The following is a 24,835-nucleotide window of genomic DNA, read 5'->3' as shown; positions in this document are numbered from 1 at the left end:
ATAATGAAAATAAAACATAGTAAAATAATATAATAATATTTCCATTCTACGTGACTTTACCGAAAGAACCAAGAAGATGAATCCCTGCAGTCACGAAAGCTTTAAAACGATTGCCTGTGTTGCGATCGAAACGTCATGATGTATTAGTTTTCTATTTACGTGACTTTACCAAAAGACCCAAAAAGTAATGATTATATAATTCAACATCGCCTTGCCAGGCACGCTAAGGAGAGGCTTTCGGAGCCCCAATGTGGTTTCAGACCAGGGCGGTCCAGCACAGACGCCATATTCTCTGTTTAACACGTAGGCTTTCGCGACCAATATAATTACGAGGCATATTCTCTGTCCGTCTGCTACATCAGAGGTGTAAAGAATTGTAACAGGATCTACACCTTTGCTTTATTCACTCGGTCCAAGGCCTATGATACCATCAAGAGCTCAGGGCTCTGGGTGAATCTTCGTACTTTCGGAGTCCCAGACCATTTGCTCACAATAATTCAGAACCTTTGTGATGGTGGTAAAGTGACTGCCCGGGTGTCGGAGCCATTTTCTGTTCACCTTGGAGTGCGACAGGGATGTCCTCTGGCTCCTAAATTATTTAACATCATCGTTGACCACGTAGTTCGAGAAGCTTTACATGGATGTATCGGTGGAAAGTCCATTAAGTACAGATACAGTGGGAGGCTGATCGATGCCCAAGTGCAGTCAAGGGATGGCCCTCTATTCATCAAACATTTTATGTATGCTGATGATCTGGTGATTTCGATTTAAAGCTTTCGTGACTGCAGGGATTCATCTTTTGGTTCTTTCGGTAAAGTCACGTAGAATGGAAATAATAAAAATAATAAAAATATAACATAATAAAATAATTCTCACGACGTTTCGGCCACAACGCAAGCAGCCGTCCTCAGGTGAAGAACATGTCTGTCGGAAAGACAGACCTGTTCTTCACCTGAAAGACAGCGTCTTTTCGACAGACCTGTTCTTCACCTGAGGATGGCTGCTTGCGTTGTGGCCGAAACGTCGTGAGAATAATTTTATTGGTTTATTTTTATTATTTTATTATTTCCATTCTACGTGACTTTACCGAAAGAACCAAGAAGATGGATCTGGTGATTGTTTCTCACTCTGAGTAGTTGAAGGCACTGCTGCTTGACCTGGAGCGTGCTACTAAGAGGTGAGGTCTTCTTACCATAAGCCCCAAAAAAAACACAGCACCAGCCTGGGTATTTTATGTCATCAAATACTCCCCTCCCTCATCTTCCAATGAGCGATGGGGCAGTTGTGGAGGGAGTGGAGAAGTTTCCGTACCTGGGCAGTGGGTTTATGCCCAGCTCTGGGTTGGCTCCAGAGGTCTCACTCAGAATCAGTCGAGCGGCATTATCTTTTCATCGGCTGCGTAACGCTCTGTGGAAGCTACCTGGTCCAGAGGTGGGACAAAGTCATTGTTATGCAAGTCCAAGTCGAGTCGCAAGTCATCAAATTCATGACTCGAGTCTGACTCGAGTCCAAGTCACATGACTCGAGTCCACATCTCATAGGTGGGACAAAGTCATTGTTATGCAAGTCCAAGTCGAGTCGCAAGTCATCAAATTCATGACTCGAGTCTGACTCGAGTCCAAGTCACATGACTCGAGTCCACACCTCTGACCTGGTCTATCATTCCATATGAAGCGTCAAGTTTTCCCGGCCACAGTCATGTCCTCCCTTCTCTACGCTTATGAAACTTGGAGTCCTGTAAACGGACGACTTGAAACATTCATGCTGGCCTGCCTACGATCCATCCTGTGTTTAACCAGAATGTATTTTGTGAGGAGCTCACAGATCCCCTGAATGATTTTGATACAGTCCCATCAGTGAGCTCTCCCGGCAAGCGAGGCTGTGTTGGCTGGGTCATGTAGCCCACATGCCCTGCCACCGCATGTCCAAGCAGCTTCTGTTTGGCCAGATTAAACTATACCATGGAACTATTTTTCGATTTAAAGCTTTCGTGACTGCAGGGATTCATCTTCTTGGTTCTTTCGGTAAAGTCACGTAGAATGGACATAATAAAATAATAAAAATAAAACAATTCTCACGACGTTTCGGCCACAACGCAAGCAGCCGTCCTCAGGTGAAGAACAGGTCTGTCAGACGCTGTCTTTCTGACAGACCTGTTCTTCACCTGAGGACGGCTGCTTGCGTTGTGGCTGAAACGTCGTGAGAATTATTGTTTTATTATTTTATTATTTCCATTCTATGGAACTATTTTTATTTACCAGGCAAGGCCTACTGAGCTGTATAGCTAATCGGTACATGTTATGGTGCCATTGACAAGAGAGGATATGGAACAGTGCGGTATCTTACACAGAATCATTAATCTCCATCGGCCATGCGTCTGGCTCTAATCAGCCACAACAACACCACGTGACCACCTCGTGCTGTTAGCGAGCGCCTATGAAGGCTGGCACGGCACACGAGGGGGTGGGTGGCCAGCGTCACGCCCGGCCGCCTTTGTCTCCCCCAGTGGCGATGTTTACTACACACCGCACCAGGTACTCATTTGAGGCTGAGTCGACCTAGGGGAGGCCCAGCACCGGTTCAGATAATTGTCACTGTGGTGTTGGCCGTGGCCGTGAGCGGGAATCGTAAGGTTAAACGATTTTAGTTTTGTCTATCCATAATCTATCTAAACTATCCATAATTCAGGAGAAATAAATACCTCTATTATGGATAGTTTAGCTTTATTTTTTATACTATATATTTTTTTTTAATGATTTATTTGCCTTTCCTCTACTTTGCACTCGTATCGTGCTTTTGTCCTGCTGTTGTAACGTTCTGACCCCGCGTGCCCCCTTACTGGACATCTGTGAAAAAAATAGCTTATCGGATTTCTCCAGTGAACTCGGGTGGCCGGGTTTTGCAGCGCAGCGCGCTAACCGCTGCGCCACCGCTCCCCACGGGACCTCGCCCACCCTGTGATGATGTCACTCTCACAACGCCCCGCCCCAACCGCCACACCCCCCCTCCCCTGTCTCCATAACAACCGTCGACGTGCCAAGCAACGCGCGCTCTGATTGGTTGAGCGCGTCGATGGTGTTCGACCAATGGGATCGAGTGACGTTGCGCACCGACGAACGGAGTGCAAAGATGGCGGCCCCCTGTTGTCGTTTTTGGCCGTGGCTTCGCTGGAGGTATTTGCGATCGAATCGCCTCGTAAAACGCCTCAGTTCGCACTCGTTTGCAAGCAACAACGTTTGCAATCGCTCGCTGTCGAACGGCCCCGCTCGTGGCTCCGTTCGCCGGCCGCAAAATGCATTTTGTTGCGTTTAGGCCGCGAAGCCTCCGCTCTTGCCTAGGTCGCGTACCGGCAGAGGTCGTGGATCTCCGGGCAGGGTTGGTGAGGGTCTCGCAGCCCAACTATGGGATGGGGTTTTCAAAGAACGCCGACGTTTGGCATTCCATAAACACTCGGCATGACACGTGGCGCACAATGCGTCGTATACAATGTTGTACGTGAAGCATCGATGCACTTAAACCGCTTGTGCAACCCTCACTTTGGGTGTGATGCGAGCGTGGGTTGTTGTGATGAGTGCACAGCGGATCTGCAATGCAGAGGTCGCCCCTTTGAAGTCGCCCTTTGAAGTCGTTCTTTCGGAGCGACAGTTGAAACATTGAACACGTTAACTGCATTCGATTCGGGTTGACACGTAGGGCTTTCGCGACCAATGTTATTCATAGTAACGTTTTTTGGGGGGGTTTTGAAAACGTTTTGGTTTAGCCATGTTTGTTTTTTGTAGTACAGAGTTAGCCTGATAACTTTAATCTACATTGTCTTATGGTTGTTATTGTTTAAATTGCATCCTACTGGGATTTTTTGCACACAGCGTTGAAATACGGTGTTTTTTTCTGGAAGACTTTGCTGTTTTTTCCAGGATTTTTCTGTAGCGTGTAGTCACTTTAAGATGTTTCTTGTCCATGTTTTTGTTGTGGTTGCACCCGAGTCAAGAGCCGCATGGCTCACAGGGTTTTAACTATCTTCTTGGTTCAATCTTAATTTAGGAGCTTTCGTGACTGCAGGAATTATTCTTTGGTTCTTTTCGGTTAAGTCACGTCTAAAAATAAAATAATAAATTAAAATAACATATTACGACGTTTCGATCGCAACACAAGCAATCATCATCAGGCATAAAAGAAATAGCACCAAAATCTAACTAGAAAACTATAGACAGACATACAAGCAGACAGACATCACAACGGCACACAGAGAGAGGACACAAATCGGCACAAAGAGAGGGGTCGTTTCTGTGACGGTCCCTTAAATATAGAGAGGAGGGGGCGGGGATGGAGGGAGGGAGAGGGCGGAGAGAATTAGCATATCAATGAGTGTACGCCAACGTACTACTGTAGCACGTAAGCTTGAAAATTAGGAGACAGGCACACGAAAATTAAATAACCTAGTAAAATATCGAAATGTGATATAATACAACACAGAGAGTCGGTTAACACACAATTAACGCATAGCCTGGTTGATTACGTGTTTCAAAATTTGCTAAGTTAGAATTTTAAGTGTGAAAATTCCAAAGAGAGGACACAGGCAGAGAGAACAAATAGCCAGAAAGAAAAAAAGAAAATTAGGAGACAGGCACACGAAAATTAAATAACCTAGTAAAATATCGAAATGTGATGTAATACAACACAGAGAGTCGGTTAACACACAATTAACGCATAGCCTGGTTGATTACGTGTTTCAAAATTTGCTAAGTTAGAATTTTAAGTGTGAAAATTCCAAAGAGAGGACACAGGCAGAGAGAACAAATAGCCAGAAAGAAAAAAAGAAAATTAGGAGACAGGCACACGAAAATTAAATAACCTAGTAAAATATCGAAATGTGATGTAATACAACACAGAGAGTCGGTTAACACACAATTAACGCATAGCCTGGTTGATTACGTGTTTCAAAATTTGCTAAGTTAGAATTTTAAGTGTGAAAATTCCAAAGAGAGGACACAGGCAGAGAGAACAAATAGCCAGAAAGAAGAAAGGATAAGTTTAAAACTTCCCCGTAGAAGTGGTTCAATCTTAATTTAGGAGCTTTCGTGACTGCAGGAATTATCTTCTTGGTTCTTTCGGTAAAGTCACGTAGAAGTGAAATAATAAAATAATAAAAGTGAAACATAATAAAATAATTCTCACGACGTTTCGGCCACAACGCAAGCTGCCGTCCTCAGGTGAAACCAGGTCTGTCGCCTCGACACACTTCCCTTCTACGTGACTTTACCGAAAGAACCAAGAAGATGAATCCCTGCAGTCACGAAAGCTTTAAATCGAAATTTTAGGGTTATACCTAATAAATGAAACTGAAAACTGAAAAGTAGAAATGTGCCGTAATCCGCCACTACCCGATACGGTCGGTAAGGTTTGTCACGTAAACGAAACGTGCCCAATAAGTTACTGCTTCAGCCAACCGGTGTGTTGGAGAGTGAATCCAAAACATTCACAATTTGAGTACGTTTCGCAGGTAATTACATCCAGCATCATCGGGCGATTTGCCAGAATAGTGAAGCGAGGCAGGTAGACTGCTTGTGTTTAGCTTGTTGTCCTTCTCCCGCACCTCTGATTAGCACGATTGGCTACGTACAGTGCGAAAGAAGCTCAACATACTTGCATGCATACCTAGAGCAGTGGTGGTTTGCATAGCTCCAGTGCCTTCCTAATATCGGAGGGTAGAGCGTTCCAGACGGCCGCAGAAGCGCATCCAAAAATGCCGCGCGATGCAGTGACCGATGGCTTAGCCCAGGGGTCGGCAACCTACGGCTCCGGAGCCGCATGCGGCTCTTTACGGGCTGCTTCTTGACGATATGTACGTATGTACAGTATATGTACTCAGATGCATTGCGGCTCTTGAAATACTGAATTTTGTACCGAATTGGAAAGAAATGGCTCTTCTTGTTATTTTGGTTGCCGACCCCTGGCTTAGCCAAAAGCCGCCGTTGCGAGGGGATGACTGGAGTTGGCGTGATGCTTTATGCTCCTCGACAAGACCAGCAAGGTATTGTGGCTCATTTGTGGTCAGCAATTTGTGTGTAATGAGCGCGACCTTATAACGTGTTCGTTCGGCAACAGGACGCCAATGAGCTCGGCGAGCACTGGACGGACACAGATCTTGCAGTCCCCGTCGCGAGATGTCTAGTACGTTCAAGTTCAAGTTCATTTATTAGGTATAGCCCTGTGAGCCATTCGGCTCTTGAATCGGGTGCACCCGCAACAAACAAAAAACAAAAACATAAAACATCTTAAAGTGAATGTGACTAAGTGCAAACAGAAAATCCAACAAAAGACAGCAAAATATTGCAGAAAACAAATCACCGTACACCAACGCTGTGTGCAAAAATCCCAGTGGGATGCACGTAGTACGTGTTTGCCATGTGGGCGTCACTTGACACCCTGGGAAACCCCTTGCAAACGAGTTGTTGCACCTGCAAGTAATTGTCCAGGTTAAATAGTTTCATACGTAAAATAAAAACTGAAAGCACCACAACCTGGGCGGATGAAAAAGCTAATGCGTCCGAGTACGCCCAACACCAATGTGGTATTTACTGAATACTTCTTACTTTTAGGTTTTTTCGGTAAAGTCACGTAGGTAAAAAATTAAATTAAAAGTTAATAAAAGTAATAATGGAAATAAAATAATAAATCACGACGTTTCGGAGGCAACACAAGTCTCCGTCATCAGGTGGGATCGAGCTAAAATTACTGTATCAAGTGAGGAAAATTCCAAAAGACCAGCCCTTAAATACAAGTTAAGGGGCTTATCTGAACGTGGTAACCAGGGAATGAAACGTGGGGGTGGTGGGCGGGGCTACAAGAGAAATTCGTCAAAGTCGACCTGTGCAAGACAACAATCGGTGTACCTCGACCTAAACCGATGTTGGTTGAGAATCCAAATACAAAAAAGCAGTAGGTGTTAAACGCTGGAGATGTCTTCTTCTTCTTTAGTGCTGCCTAACGGCGTGTGCGACTTCACGATGATATTGGTCCCGGTCTAGCACGGCGTGTAGAGTTTGTGCTGCTGCTGTTAATTGTAGCCATGTTTTGATGTCACTGAGCCATGTCGTTTTTGGCCGTCCTGGTCGTTTTTTCCCTTCGATTTTTCCTTCCAGGATTTGCTTTAATAGCTGGTGTTTGTGGTCGTTTCGGGCAATGTGGCCTAGGTCGTAACACTTCCTGCTAATGATGGTCTTCAGCAGTTGCCTGTCAGTGCCCATATCTTGCAGAACTTGTGTATTGGTGGTTTTGGCTGTCCATGGGATTTTCAGCATTCTTCGATACAGCCACATCTCGAAAGCTTCGAGCCTTTTTGTTGCTGTTGTTGTCAGTGTCCACGTCTCTACTCCGTACAGCAAAATTGACCAGATGTAGCATTTCAGTGTGCGCAGTTTCAGTGATGGACTCAAGTGGCGGTCTGCAAGGAGTGTTTTCCATTTAATAAATGCTTGCCTTGCTTGTTCAATTCTGCTCTTGATTTCGACTTCATGGTTCAACTGATCGTCAATGATGTCAACACTCGGTAAAGTAGAAAAGTACCTGTCAAATAAGATGGTACAAATATGTGTAGTTAAATCTTTTTTACGTGATTAATAACATCTTTCCAATGATTACTCAGTTTGTACCCATCATCACGGTTGAAGTTATTTTATTTTATTTCCATTATTACTTTTATTAACTTTTAATTTTATTTTTTACCTACGTGACTTTACCGAAAAAACCTAAGAGTATGAATCCTTGCAGTCACGAAATCTTCAAATCTAGAATTGAATACTTCTTCCTTATCGAAGGCTGGACACGCTTCTGATCTCTGACCTACAACCCTGGGTATGATCTTTCAAGAAGTTCATGGTCCACCCAAAACGGAATCCGCACAAACCGTGGCAGATGCTGATACCTGATGCACAAGTGGAACATTTAAAACTTTCCAGTGTGCGACTGGTCATCCAAAACAGACTGTACAACGTATAGCGACGCAATGGCCGATCCACAAATAGGAAGGAGACATGACAGTGATGATATACTCTGCTGTTCCTGACGCAGCTGTCTGGCTTGGCCACCTGAATGTGAAATTGTAGTTGTTGCTCTGCATCTACATCAGCCAATACGAAAGACGAAACCGATTGGAAGGATACTATGCCGGAAAATAAAAATAAAAACCTTCAAAACTGCGCAACGTTATCGCACTTCGCTTCGACAAGCTTCAAAACCTCGCCGGTACCAGATCTCTGTACCAATCAACTCCTGCCACCTGTACACAGATGCCCATTCCCCGGGCTGTCTGGGTCAAACCCCAGACAGGTGGTGACCCTCTCATTAAATTTCGATTTAAAGCTTTCGTGACTGCAGGGATTCATCTTCTTGGTTCTTTCGGTAAAGTCACGTAGAAGGGAAGTAATGTTTTATTTTTATTATTTTATTACTTCCCTTCTACGTGACTTTACCGAAAGAACCAAGAAGACCCTCTCATTGTTTTAACGTCCAGTCAGTCGCGACGTTTACGTGATTAAGTTCTACCACGTATGCCCCAGTGAGGGCTATTTCAGATCGGGAGAGACCAGAGACGTGTGGTATTGAATGTTATCTATATACAACCTGTGATAACTGACACGGATACCAAGAACAACAACATTGGCTTAATGGTAACCGCAATGGGGTGTGCCATCTGCTGGACATATCTGGGCATTGCAGTTCGTATCACGTCCACTTAGACTGGCCAACACACTTTTTCTGGCATAAGGTAATCCAAGGGTATTAATGTAATTTTGGGGTGCTGATTCCAAATCTGGCATCAGTTTTTGTCTATCACATCAGGTTTTTGAGATATCAAATATTGCATTTTCAATAAAAACTGCAGAAGAAAAATATTAAATAGATGTGGATATCTACATAAAATGATATTATAAACACACTTTCCTAAAAATACAGCACCATATTTTAACCAGGCGCGGGGGAACCTTTGTCTTTGGCGTGCGACGTCGCGGGCGCAGGCCGAGTCGGGGGCTGCTGCTCAGGCCGGGGGCCACGGCTCCCCCCACCCGGCGCCTGGTGCACGGGGACGGGCGCAACGTGCCCCGCCGGGCGGTGCTCTACGTGCCGGGGGACGACGAGAGGAAGCTGCGCAAGCTGCCAACGCTCGGCGCCGACTGCGCCGTCATGGACTGCGAGGACGGAGTGGCGCAGAACAGAAAGGTGACGGCGGCGGTGGTGGTGGTGGTGGTGGCGGCGGTGGTGGTGGTGGCGGTGGTGACGCTGGTGGTGGCGGTGGTGGTGATGGCGGCGGCAGCGATGGTGGTGGCGATGGTGACGCTGGTGGTGGTGGTGGTGGTGATGGTGGTGGTGGCAATGGTGGCGGTGGGGGCGATGATGGCGATGGCAGTGTTGGTGGTGGCGATGTTGATGGTGGTGCCGATGGTGATGGTGGTGATGGTGGCGATGGTGGAGGCAATGGTGGCGATGGTGGCCACTGTAATGTGGGAAGTGGCGGCGCAGTGGTTAGCGCACTGCGCTACGATCCTGACGACCCGAGTTCGATTCCAGCTCATTTTAAATTTTAGAAGCGCTGGCAGGGCGAGGTCTTGAGTTTAGGTGCGTCTTGCATGGACCACGGAATTTGGAGAGACGTGCATGTCCGGGAGCAGGAAGTTAGGCCGGGGTGTTCCAGATTTTTGGGGCTGCGCTCGAGAAGGCTACGTTCCCCCCCCAGCGTCGGCTGAACAATCCTTGGCGGCCGACGTCACCACGACGCCTGTGCCAGGCTAGGTGCACCTTGACGCTGTCGCGTGAAAGTTTCTGATGGCTCGCCGCTGGCCGGAGGTCATGGGACAGACCCGGGTGGTGCCATGGGTTGACTGGACTGAGATGACAGATGCACCTGTGCCCCCCCCCCCTACTGTTTCAACACCACCACCATCACCAAAGACATAGGTCCCCTGTATAGCCTTAACAGACCGTTGGGGCAAGTGTTGTTAGCGAGTAGCAGCATCTATGAATATCCGCATGGCACACGAGTGGGTGGGTGGCCAGCACCACGCCCGGCTGCCGCTTTTGTCTCCCAAGTGGCGTTGTTTACACATCGCACCAGGTACTCATTTGAGGCCGAATCGACCTAGGGGAGGCCCAGAACCGGTTTAAATAATCGTCACCGGTATTGGTGGCCATGAGCGGGAATCGAACTCGGGTAACTGGGTTCATCACGCAGCGCTCTAACCGCTGCACCACCGCTCCCCATCATCGTTAACATCATCACCAGCATCAACATCACCACCACCATCGCCACTATCATCACCACCACCGCCATCATTAACATCACCACCACCACCACCATCGTTAACATCATCACCAGCATCAACATCACCACCACCATCGCCACTATCATTAACATCACCACCACCACCGCCGTCATTCATATCGTCACCACCACCATCAGTAACATCACTACCACCACCACCATCAGTAACATCACTATCACCACCACCACCACCACCACCATCAGTAACATCACTATCACCACCACCACCACCACCATCAGTAACATCACTATCACCACCACCACCACCATCAGTAACATCACTATCACCACCATCACCATCATCAGTAACATCACTGTCACCACCACCACCACCACCATCAGTAACATCACTACCACCACCACCACCATCATCAGTAACATCACTACCACCACCACCACCATCATCAGTAACATCACTGTCACCACCACCACCATCATCAGTAACATCACTGTCACCACCACCACCACCACCATCAGTAACATCACTACCACCACCACCACCATCATCAGTAACATCACTACCACCACCACCACCATCATCAGTAACATCACTATCACCACCACCACCATCATCAGTAACATCACTGTCACCACCACCACCACCATCAGTAACATCACTATCACCACCACCACCACCACCATCAGTAACATCACTATCACCACCACCACCACCATCAGTAACATCACTATCACCACCTCCACCATCAGTAACATCACTATCACCACCTCCACCATCAGTAACATCACTATCACCACCACCACCACCATCAGTAACATCACTATCACCACCACCACCACCATCAGTAACATCACTATCACCACCACCACCACCATCAGTAACATCACTGTCACCACCACCACCACCAGTAACATCACTATCACCACCACCACCACCATCAGTAACATCACTATCACCACCTCCACCATCAGTAACATCACTGTCACCACCACCACCATCAGTAACATCACTACCACCACCACCACCATCAGTAACATCACTACCACCACCACCACCATCAGTAACATCACTACCACCACCACCACCATCAGTAACATCACTACCACCACCACCTCCACCATCAGTAACATCACTATCACCACCACCACCATCAGTAACATCACTACCACCACCACCTCCACCATCAGTAACATCACTATCACCATCACCACCATCAGTAACATCACTACCACCACCACCTCCACCATCAGTAACATCACTATCACCACCACCACCATCAGTAACATCACTATCACCACCACCACCATCATCAGTAACATCACTATCACCACCTCCACCACCATCAGTAACATCACTATCACCATCACCACCATCAGTAACATCACTATCACCACCACCACCATCATCAGTAACATCACTATCACCACCACCACCACCATCAGTAACATCACTATCACCACCACCATCACCATCAGTAACATCACTATCACCACCATCACCATCAGTAACATCACTATCACCACCACCACCACCATCAGTAACATCACTATCACCACCACCACCACCATCAGTAACATCACTATCACCACCACCACCACCATCAGTAACATCACTATCACCACCACCACCATCAGTAACATCACTATCACCACCACCATCAGTAACATCACTATCACCACCACCATCAGTAACATCACTATCACCACCACCATCATCATCAGTAACATCACTACCACCACCACCACCACCATCAGTAACATCACTACCACCACCACCTCCACCATCAGTAACATCACTACCACCACCACCTCCACCATCAGTAACATCACTACCACCACCACCTCCACCATCAGTAACATCACTACCACCACCTCCACCACCATCAGTAACATCACTACCACCACCACCTCCACCATCAGTAACATCACTACCACCACCACCTCCACCATCAGTAACATCACTATCACCACCTCCACCACCATCAGTAACATCACTACCACCACCACCTCCACCATCAGTAACATCACTACCACCACCTCCACCATCAGTAACATCACTACCACCACCTCCACCATCAGTAACATCACTATCACCACCACCACCACCACCATCAGTAACATCACTACCACCACCACCTCCACCATCAGTAACATCACTACCACCACCTCCACCATCAGTAACATCACTACCACCACCACCACCACCACCACCATCAGTAACATCACTACCACCACCACCTCCACCATCAGTAACATCACTACCACCACCACCTCCACCATCAGTAACATCACTACCACCACCACCTCCACCATCAGTAACATCACTACCACCACCTCCACCACCATCAGTAACATCACTACCACCACCACCTCCACCATCAGTAACATCACTACCACCACCACCTCCACCATCAGTAACATCACTATCACCACCTCCACCACCATCAGTAACATCACTACCACCACCACCTCCACCATCAGTAACATCACTACCACCACCTCCACCATCAGTAACATCACTACCACCACCTCCACCATCAGTAACATCACTACCACCACCACCACCACCATCAGTAACATCACTATCACCACCACCACCACCATCAGTAACATCACTACCACCACCACCATCAGTAACATCACTGTCACCACCACCACCATCAGTAACATCACTGTCACCACCACCACCATCAGTAACATCACTACCACCACCTCCACCATCAGTAACATCACTACCACCACCTCCACCATCAGTAACATCACTATCACCACCACCACCATCAGTAACATCACTACCACCACCACCACCACCATCAGTAACATCACTACCACCACCACCTCCACCATCAGTAACATCACTACCACCACCACCACCACCATCAGTAACATCACTATCACCACCACCACCACCATCAGTAACATCACTGTCACCACCACCACCATCAGTAACATCACTATCACCACCACCACCACCATCAGTAACATCACTATCACCACCACCACCATCAGTAACATCACCACCACCACCTCCACCATCAGTAACATCACTGTCACCACCACCACCATCAGTAACATCACTACCGCCACCACCATCAGTAACATCACTATCACCACCACCACCACCATCAGTAACATCACTATCACCACCACCACCACCATCAGTAACATCACTGTCACCACCACCACCATCAGTAACATCACTACCGCCACCACCATCAGTAACATCACTATCACCACCACCACCACCATCAGTAACATCACTGTCACCACCACCACCATCAGTAACATCACTACCGCCACCACCATCAGTAACATCACTATCACCACCACCACCATCAGTAACATCACTGTCACCACCACCACCATCAGTAACATCACTACCGCCACCACCATCAGTAACATCACTATCACCACCACCACCACCACCATCAGTAACATCACTGTCACCACCACCACCATCAGTAACATCACTACCGCCACCACCATCAGTAACATCACTATCACCACCACCACCACCACCATCAGTAACATCACTATCACCACCACCACCATCAGTAACATCACTGTCACCACCACCACCATCAGTAACATCACTATCACCACAACCACCACCATCAGTAACATCACTATCACCACCACCATCACCATCAGTAACATCACTATCACCACCACCATCACCATCAGTAACATCACTATCACCACAACCACCACCATCAGTAACATCACTGTCACCACCACCACCACCATCAGTAACATCACTATCACCACCACCATCACCATCAGTAACATCACTACCACCACCACCACCATCAGTAACATCACTGTCACCACCACCACCATCAGTAACATCACTGTCACCACCACCACCATCAGTGACATCACTATCACCACCACCACCACCATCAGTAACATCACTATCACCACCACCACCACCACCATCAGTGACATCACTATCACCACCACCACCACCATCAGTAACATCACTATCACCACCACCACCACCACCATCAGTAACATCACTATCACCACCACCACCATCAGTAACATCACTATCACCACCACCACCATCAGTGACATCACTATCACCACCACCACCACCATCAGTGACATCACTACCACCACCATCACCACCACCACCATCAGTAACATCACTATCACCACCACCACCACCAGTAACATCACTGTCACCACCACCACCACCACCATCAGTAACATCACTATCACCACCACCACCATCATCAGTAACATCACTATCACCACCACCATCAGTAACATCACTGTCACCACCACCACCACCACCATCAGTAACATCACTATCACCACCACCACCATCATCAGTAACATCACTATCACCACCACCATCAGTGACATCACTACCACCACCATCACCACCACCACCATCAGTAACATCACTATCACCACCACCACCACCAGTAACATCACTGTCACCACCACCACCACCACCATCAGTAACATCACTATCACCACCACCACCATCATCAGTAACATCACTACCGCCACCACCATCAGTAACATCACTATCACCACCACCACCACCACCATCAGTAACATCACTATCACCACCACCACCATCAGTAACATCACTGTCACCACCACCATCATCAGTAACATCACTATCACCACCACCACCATCATCAGTAACATCACTATCACCACCACCACCATCAGTAGCATCACTATCACCACCACCACCATCAGTAACATCACTATCACCACCACCACCACCATCAGTAACATCACTGTCACCACCACCATCAGTAACATCACTATCACCATCACCACCACCATCAGTAACATCACTATCACCATCACCACCATCAGTAACATCACTATCACCACCACCACCATCAGTAACATCACTATCACCACCACCACCATCAGTAACATCACCACCACCACCATCAGTAACATCACTATCACCACCACCATCAGTAACATCACTATCACCACCACCACCACCACCAGTAACATCACTATCACCACCATCAGTAACATCACTATCACCACCTCCACCATCAGTAACATCACTATCACCACCACCACCATCATCAGTAACATCACTATCACCACCACCATCAGTAACATCACTATCACCACCACCACCACCACCAGTAACATCACTATCACCACCACCACCACCACCAGTAACATCACTATCACCACCACCACCATCAGTAACATCACTATCACCACCACCATCAGTAACATCACTATCACCACCACCACCATCAGTAACATCACTATCACCTCCACCATCAGTAACATCACTATCACCACCTCCACCATCAGTAACATCACTATCACCTCCACCATCAGTAACATCACTATCACCACCTCCACCATCAGTAACATCACTATCACCACCACCACCATCAGTAACATCACTATCACCTCCACCATCAGTAACATCACTATCACCACCTCCACCATCAGTAACATCACTATCACCACCTCCACCATCAGTAACATCACTATCACCACCACCACCACCATCAGTAACATCACTATCACCACCTCCACCATCAGTAACATCACTATCACCACCTCCACCATCAGTAACATCACTATCACCACCTCCACCATCAGTAACATCACTATCACCACCACCACCACCATCAGTAACATCACTACCACCACCACCACCATCAGTAACATCACTATCACCACCACCACCACCATCAGTAACATCACTGTCACCACCACCACCATCAGTAACATCACTGTCACCACCACCACCACCATCAGTAACATCACTATCACCACCTCCACCATCAGTAACATCACTGTCACCACCACCACCACCATCAGTAACATCACTGTCACCACCACCACCATCAGTAACATCACTACCACCACCACCACCATCATCAGTAACATCACTACCACCACCACCATCATCAGTAACATCACTACCACCACCACCACCATCAGTAACATCACTATCACCACCACCATCATCAGTAACATCACTACCACCACCACCACCATCATCAGTAACATCACTACCACCACCACCACCATCAGTAACATCACTATCACCATCACCACCACCACCATCAGTAACATCACTATCACCACCACCATCATCAGTAACATCACTGTCACCATCACCACCACCACCATCAGTAACATCACTATCACCACCACCATCATCAGTAACATCACTACCACCACCACCACCATCAGTAACATCACTATCACCATCACCACCACCACCATCAGTAACATCACTATCACCACCACCACCAGTAACATCACTATCACCATCACCACCATCAGTAACATCACTACCACCACCACCACCATCAGTAACATCACTATCACCATCACCACCATCAGTAACATCACTATCACCATCACCACCACCACCATCAGTAACATCACTGTCACCACCACCACCACCATCAGTAACATCACTGTCACCATCACCACCATCAGTAACATCACTATCACCACCACCACCACCATCAGTAACATCACTGTCACCACCACCACCATCAGTAACATCACTATCACCACCACCATCACCATCAGTAACATCACTATCACCACCACCACCACCATCAGTAACATCACTATCACCACCACCACCATCAGTAACATCACTGTCACCACCACCACCACCACCATCAGTAACATCACTATCACCACCACCATCAGTAACATCACTGTCACCACCACCACCATCAGTAACATCACTATCACCACCACCACCACCATCAGTAACATCACTGTCACCACCACCACCATCAGTAACATCACTATCACCACCACCACCACCATCAGTAACATCACTATCACCACCACCATCAGTAACATCACTGTCACCACCACCACCATCAGTAACATCACTATCACCACCACCATCACCATCAGTAACATCACTATCACCACCACCACCACCACCATCAGTAACATCACTGTCACCACCACCATCAGTAACATCACTATCACCACCTCCACCATCAGTAACATCACTATCACCACCACCATCAGTAACATCACTATCACCACCACCACCACCATCAGTAACATCACTATCACCACCACCATCATCATTAACATCACTATCACCACCTCCACCATCAGTAACATCACTATCACCACCACCACCATCAGTAACATCACTGTCACCACCACCATCAGTAACATCACTATCACCACCACCACCATCAGTAACATCACTATCACCACCACCACCATCAGTAACATCACTATCACCACCTCCACCATCAGTAACATCACTATCACCACCACCACCATCAGTAACATCACTGTCACCACCACCATCAGTAACATCACTATCACCACCTCCACCATCAGTAACATCACTGTCACCACCACCATCAGTAACATCACTATCACCACCACCACCACCATCAGTAACATCACTATCACCACCTCCACCATCAGTAACATCACTATCACCACCTCCACCATCAGTAACATCACTATCACCACCACCACCATCAGTAACATCACTATCACCACCACCACCACCATCAGTAACATCACTATCACCACCACCACCACCATCAGTAACATCACTATCACCACCACCACCACCATCAGTAACATCACTATCACCACCTCCACCATCAGTAACATCACTATCACCACCTCCACCATCAGTAACATCACTATCACCACCACCACCATCAGTAACATCACTATCACCACCACCACCACCATCAGTAACATCACTATCACCACCACCACCACCACCAGTAACATCACTACCACCACCACCACCATCAGTAACATCACTATCACCACCACCACCATCATCAGTAACATCACTATCACCACCACCATCAGTAACATCACTACCACCACCACCACCATCAGTAACATCACTATCACCACCACCACCAGTAACATCACTGTCACCACCACCACCACCATCAGTAACATCACTATCACCACCACCACCATCAGTAACATCACTGTCACCACCACCACCATCAGTAACATCACTATCACCACCACCATCAGTAACATCACTATCACCACCACCATCACCACCAGTAACATCACTATCACCACCACCACCACCATCAGTGACATCACTATCACCACCACCACCATCAGTGACATCACTATCACCACCACCACCATCAGTGACATCACTATCACCACCACCACCACCATCAGTAACATCACTATCACCACCACCACCATCAGTAACATCACTATCACCACCACCACCACCATCAGTGACATCACTATCACCACCACCACCATCAGTAACATCACTATCACCACCACCACCACCACCATCAGTAACATCACTATCACCACCACCACCAGTAACATCACTGTCACCACCACCACCACCATCAGTGACATCACTATCACCACCACCACCACCATCAGTGACATCACTATCACCACCACCATCACCATCAGTGACATCACTATCACCACCACCACCACCATCAGTAACATCACTGTCACCACCACCACCACCATCAGTGACATCACTATCACCACCACCACCACCATCAGTAACATCACTGTCACCACCACCACCACCAGTAACATCACTATCACCACCACCACCACCATCAGTAACATCACTATCACCACCACCACCACCATCAGTAACATCACTGTCACCACCACCACCACCAGTAACATCACTATCACCACCACCACCACCATCAGTAACATCACTATCACCACCACCACCACCATCAGTAACATCACTATCACCACCACCACCATCAGTAACATCACTGTCACCACCACCACCATCAGTAACATCACTATCACCACCACCACCACCATCAGTAACATCACTATCACCACCACCACCACCATCAGTAACATCACTACCACCACCACCACCATCAGTAACATCACTATCACCACCACCTCCATCATCAGTAACATCACTATCACCACCACCACCATCAGTAACATCACTACCACCACCACCACCACCATCAGTAACATCACTATCACCACCACCACCACCATCAGTAACATCACTACCACCACCACCACCACCATCAGTAACATCACTATCACCACCACCACCATCAGTAACATCACTATCACCACCATCACCATCAGTAACATCACTATCACCACCTCCACCATCAGTAACATCACTATCACCACCATCACCATCAGTAACATCACTATCACCACCTCCACCATCAGTAACATCACTATCACCACCTCCACCATCAGTAACATCACTATCACCACCACCACCATCAGTAACATCACTATCACCACCACCACCACCAGTAACATCACTATCACCACCACCACCACCATCAGTAACATCACTATCACCACCATCACCATCAGTAACATCACTATCACCACCACCACCACCATCAGTAACATCACTATCACCACCTCCACCATCAGTAACATCACTATCACCACCACCACCACCACCAGTAACATCACTATCACCACCACCACCACCATCAGTAACATCACTATCACCACCATCACCATCAGTAACATCACTATCACCACCACCACCACCACCAGTAACATCACTATCACCACCATCACCATCAGTAACATCACTATCACCACCATCACCATCAGTAACATCACTATCACCACCACCACCACCATCAGTAACATCACTATCACCACCACCACCATCAGTAACATCACTATCACCACCACCACCACCATCAGTAACATCACTACCACCACCACCACCATCAGTAACATCACTATCACCACCACCACCATCAGTAACATCACTATCACCACCACCACCATCAGTAACATCACTATCACCACCACCACCATCAGTAACATCACTATCACCACCACCACCACCATCAGTAACATCACTACCACCACCACCACCATCAGTAACATCACTATCACCACCACCATCAGTAACATCACTATCACCACCACCACCACCATCAGTAACATCACTATCACCACCACCACCATCAGTAACATCACTATCACCATCAGTAACATCACTATCACCACCACCATCAGTAACATCACCACCACCACCACCATCAGTAACATCACTATCACCACCACCATCAGTAACATCACTATCACCACCACCACCATCAGTAACATCACTACCACCACCACCACCACCATCAGTAACATCACTATCACCACCACCATCAGTAACATCACTATCACCACCACCACCACCACCATCAGTAACATCACTACCACCACCACCACCATCAGTAACATCACTATCACCACCACCATCAGTAACATCACTATCACCACCACCACCACCACCATCAGTAACATCACTATCACCACCACCACCATCAGTAACATCACTGTCACCACCTCCACCATCAGTAACATCACTATCACCACCACCATCAGTAACATCACCACCACCACCACCATCAGTAACATCACTATCACCACCACCACCATCAGTAACATCACTATCACCACCACCATCAGTAACATCACCACCACCACCACCAGTAACATCACTACCACCACCACCACCATCAGTAACATCACTATCACCACCACCATCAGTAACATCACCACCACCACCACCACCAGTAACATCACTACCACCACCACCACCATCAGTAACATCACTATCACCACCTCCACCATCAGTAACATCACTATCACCACCACCATCAGTAACATCACCACCACCACCACCACCAGTAACATCACTACCACCACCACCACCATCAGTAACATCACTATCACCACCACCACCATCAGTAACATCACTATCACCACCACCACCATCAGTAACATCACTGTCACCACCACCACCACCACCATCAGTAACATCACTACCACCACCACCATCACCATCAGTAACATCACTGTCACCACCACCACCACCATCAGTAACATCACTACCACCACCACCACCATCAGTAACATCACTATCACCACCACCACCATCAGTAACATCACTACCACCACCACCACCATCAGTAACATCACTACCACCACCACCATCACCATCAGTAACATCACTGTCACCACCACCACCACCATCAGTAACATCACTACCACCACCACCACCATCAGTAACATCACTACCACCACCACCACCATCAGTAACATCACTATCACCACCACCACCATCAGTAACATCACTACCACCACCATCAGTAACATCACGATCACCACCACCACCATCAGTAACATCACTACCACCACCACCACCATCAGTAACATCACTATCACCACCACCACCATCAGTAACATCACCACCACCACCATCAGTAACATCACGATCACCACCACCACCATCAGTAACATCACTACCACCACCACCACCATCAGTAACATCACTATCACCACCACCACCATCAGTAACATCACCACCACCACCATCAGTAACATCACTACCACCACCACCACCACCATCAGTAACATCACTACCACCACCACCACCATCAGTAACATCACTACCACCACCACCACCATCAGTAACATCACTACCACCACCACCACCATCAGTAACATCACTACCACCACCACCACCACCATCAGTAACATCACTATCACCACCACCACCATCAGTAACATCACTACCACCACCACCTCCACCATCAGTAACATCACTACCACCACCACCACCACCATCAGTAACATCACTATCACCACCTCCACCATCAGTAACATCACTATCACCACCACCACCACCACCATCAGTAACATCACTACCACCACCACCACCACCATCAGTAACATCACTACCACCACCACCACCATCAGTAACATCACTACCACCACCACCACCATCAGTAACATCACTACCACCACCACCACCATCAGTAACATCACTACCACCACCACCACCATCAGTAACATCACTATCACCACCACCACCATCAGTAACATCACTATCACCACCACCACCACCACCATCAGTAACATCACTACCACCACCACCACCATCAGTAACATCACTACCACCACCACCACCATCAGTAACATCACTATCACCACCACCACCACCATCAGTAACATCACTGTCACCACCACCACCACCATCAGTAACATCACTACCACCACCACCACCACCATCAGTAACATCACTGTCACCACCACCACCACCATCAGTAACATCACCACCACCACCACCACCATCAGTAACATCACTACCACCACCACCACCATCAGTAACATCACTACCACCACCACCACCACCAGTAACATCACTATCACCACCACCACCATCAGTAACAACACTATCACCACCACCATCAGTAACATCACTATCACCACCACCACCATCAGTAACATCACTATCACCACCACCACCATCAGTAACATCACTATCACCACCACCATCAGTAACATCACTATCACCACCACCACCATCAGTAACATCACTATCACCACCACCATCAGTAACATCACTATCACCACCACCACCAGTAACATCACTATCACCACCACCACCATCAGTAACATCACTATCACCACCACCATCAGTAACATCACTATCACCACCACCACCATCAGTAACATCACTATCACCACCACCATCAGTAACATCACTGTCACCACCATCAGTAACATCACTATCACCACCACCACCACCATCAGTAACATCACTATCACCACCACCACCATCATCAGTAACATCACTGTCACCACCACCACCACCACCATCAGTAACATCACTACCACCACCACCATCATCAGTAACATCACTGTCACCACCACCATCAGTAACATCACTATCACCACCTCCACCATCAGTAACATCACTATCACCACCTCCACCACCAGTAACATCACTATCACCACCACCACCATCAGAAACATCACTGTCACCACCTCCACCACCACCATCAGTAACATCACTATCACCACCACCACCACCAGTAACATCACTGTCACCACCTCCACCATCAGTAACATCACTATCACCACCTCCACCATCAGTAACATCACTATCACCACCTCCACCACCACCATCAGTAACATCACTATCACCACCTCCACCACCAGTAACATCACTACCACCACCACCACCATCAGTAACATCACTACCACCACCACCACCACCATCAGTAACATCACTATCACCACCACCACCATCAGTAACATCACTACCACCACCACCACCACCATCAGTAACATCACTATCACCACCACCACCACCAGTAACATCACTACCACCACCACCACCACCACCATCAGTAACATCACTATCACCACCACCACCATCAGTAACATCACTACCACCACCACCACCACCATCAGTAACATCACTGTCACCACCACCACCATCAGTAACATCACTACCACCACCACCACCACCATCAGTAACATCACTATCACCACCACCACCATCAGTAACATCACTGTCACCACCACCACCACCATCAGTAACATCACTGTCACCACCACCACCATCAGTAACATCACTACCACCACCACCACCACCACCATCAGTAACATCACTATCACCACCACCACCATCAGTAACATCACTACCACCACCACCACCACCATCAGTAACATCACTATCACCACCACCACCATCAGTAACATCACTATCACCACCACCACCATCAGTAACATCACTACCACCACCACCACCACCATCAGTAACATCACTATCACCACCACCACCACCATCAGTAACATCACTATCACCACCTCCACCATCAGTAACATCACTATCACCACCACCACCATCAGTAACATCACTACCACCACCACCACCACCATCAGTAACATCACTGTCACCACCACCACCATCAGTAACATCACTACCACCACCACCACCATCAGTAACATCACTACCACCACCACCATCAGTAACATCACTACCACCACCACCACCATCAGTAACATCACTACCACCACCACCACCATCAGTAACATCACTACCACCACCACCACCATCAGTAACATCACTACCACCACCACCACCATCAGTAACATCACTACCACCACCACCACCATCAGTAACATCACGATCACCACCACCACCACCATCAGTAACATCACTATCACCACCTCCACCATCAGTAACATCACTATCACCATCAGTAACATCACTATCACCACCACCATCAGTAACATCACCACCACCACCACCATCAGTAACATCACTATCACCACCACCATCAGTAACATCACCACCACCACCACCATCAGTAACATCACGATCACCACCACCACCACCATCAGTAACATCACTATCACCACCTCCACCATCAGTAACATCACTATCACCATCAGTAACATCACTATCACCACCACCATCAGTAACATCACCACCACCACCACCATCAGTAACATCACTATCACCACCACCATCAGTAACATCACCACCACCACCACCATCAGTAACATCACGATCACCACCACCACCACCATCAGTAACATCACTATCACCACCTCCACCATCAGTAACATCACTATCACCATCAGTAACATCACTATCACCACCACCATCAGTAACATCACCACCACCACCACCATCAGTAACATCACTATCACCACCACCATCAGTAACATCACTATCACCACCACCATCAGTAACATCACTATCACCACCTCCAC

At 47.8% G+C, this 24,835-nt stretch overlaps 1 protein-coding gene across 1 annotated transcript in view; it reads left to right on the top strand.

The window, feature by feature from the left end:
* The first annotated feature begins 3,072 nt into the window (after positions 1 to 3,072).
* Positions 3,073 to 24,835, top strand: part of CLYBL (citramalyl-CoA lyase) — a 50,407-nt gene continuing 28,644 nt past the window's right edge. The window contains exons 1-2 of the mRNA XM_078880209.1: positions 3,073 to 3,173; positions 9,018 to 9,219. Coding sequence (XP_078736335.1) covers positions 3,073 to 3,173; positions 9,018 to 9,219 — 303 coding nt within the window. The remainder of the gene's footprint in view (positions 3,174 to 9,017; positions 9,220 to 24,835) is intronic.

This window comes from Lampetra fluviatilis, chromosome 56 (genome assembly GCF_964198595.1).
Source record: "Lampetra fluviatilis chromosome 56, kcLamFluv1.1, whole genome shotgun sequence".
Taxonomy (NCBI): domain Eukaryota; kingdom Metazoa; phylum Chordata; class Hyperoartia; order Petromyzontiformes; family Petromyzontidae; genus Lampetra; species Lampetra fluviatilis.
The sequence above is the reverse complement of the archived record's forward strand: the minus strand, read 5'-3'. Positions and strand labels throughout refer to the sequence as shown.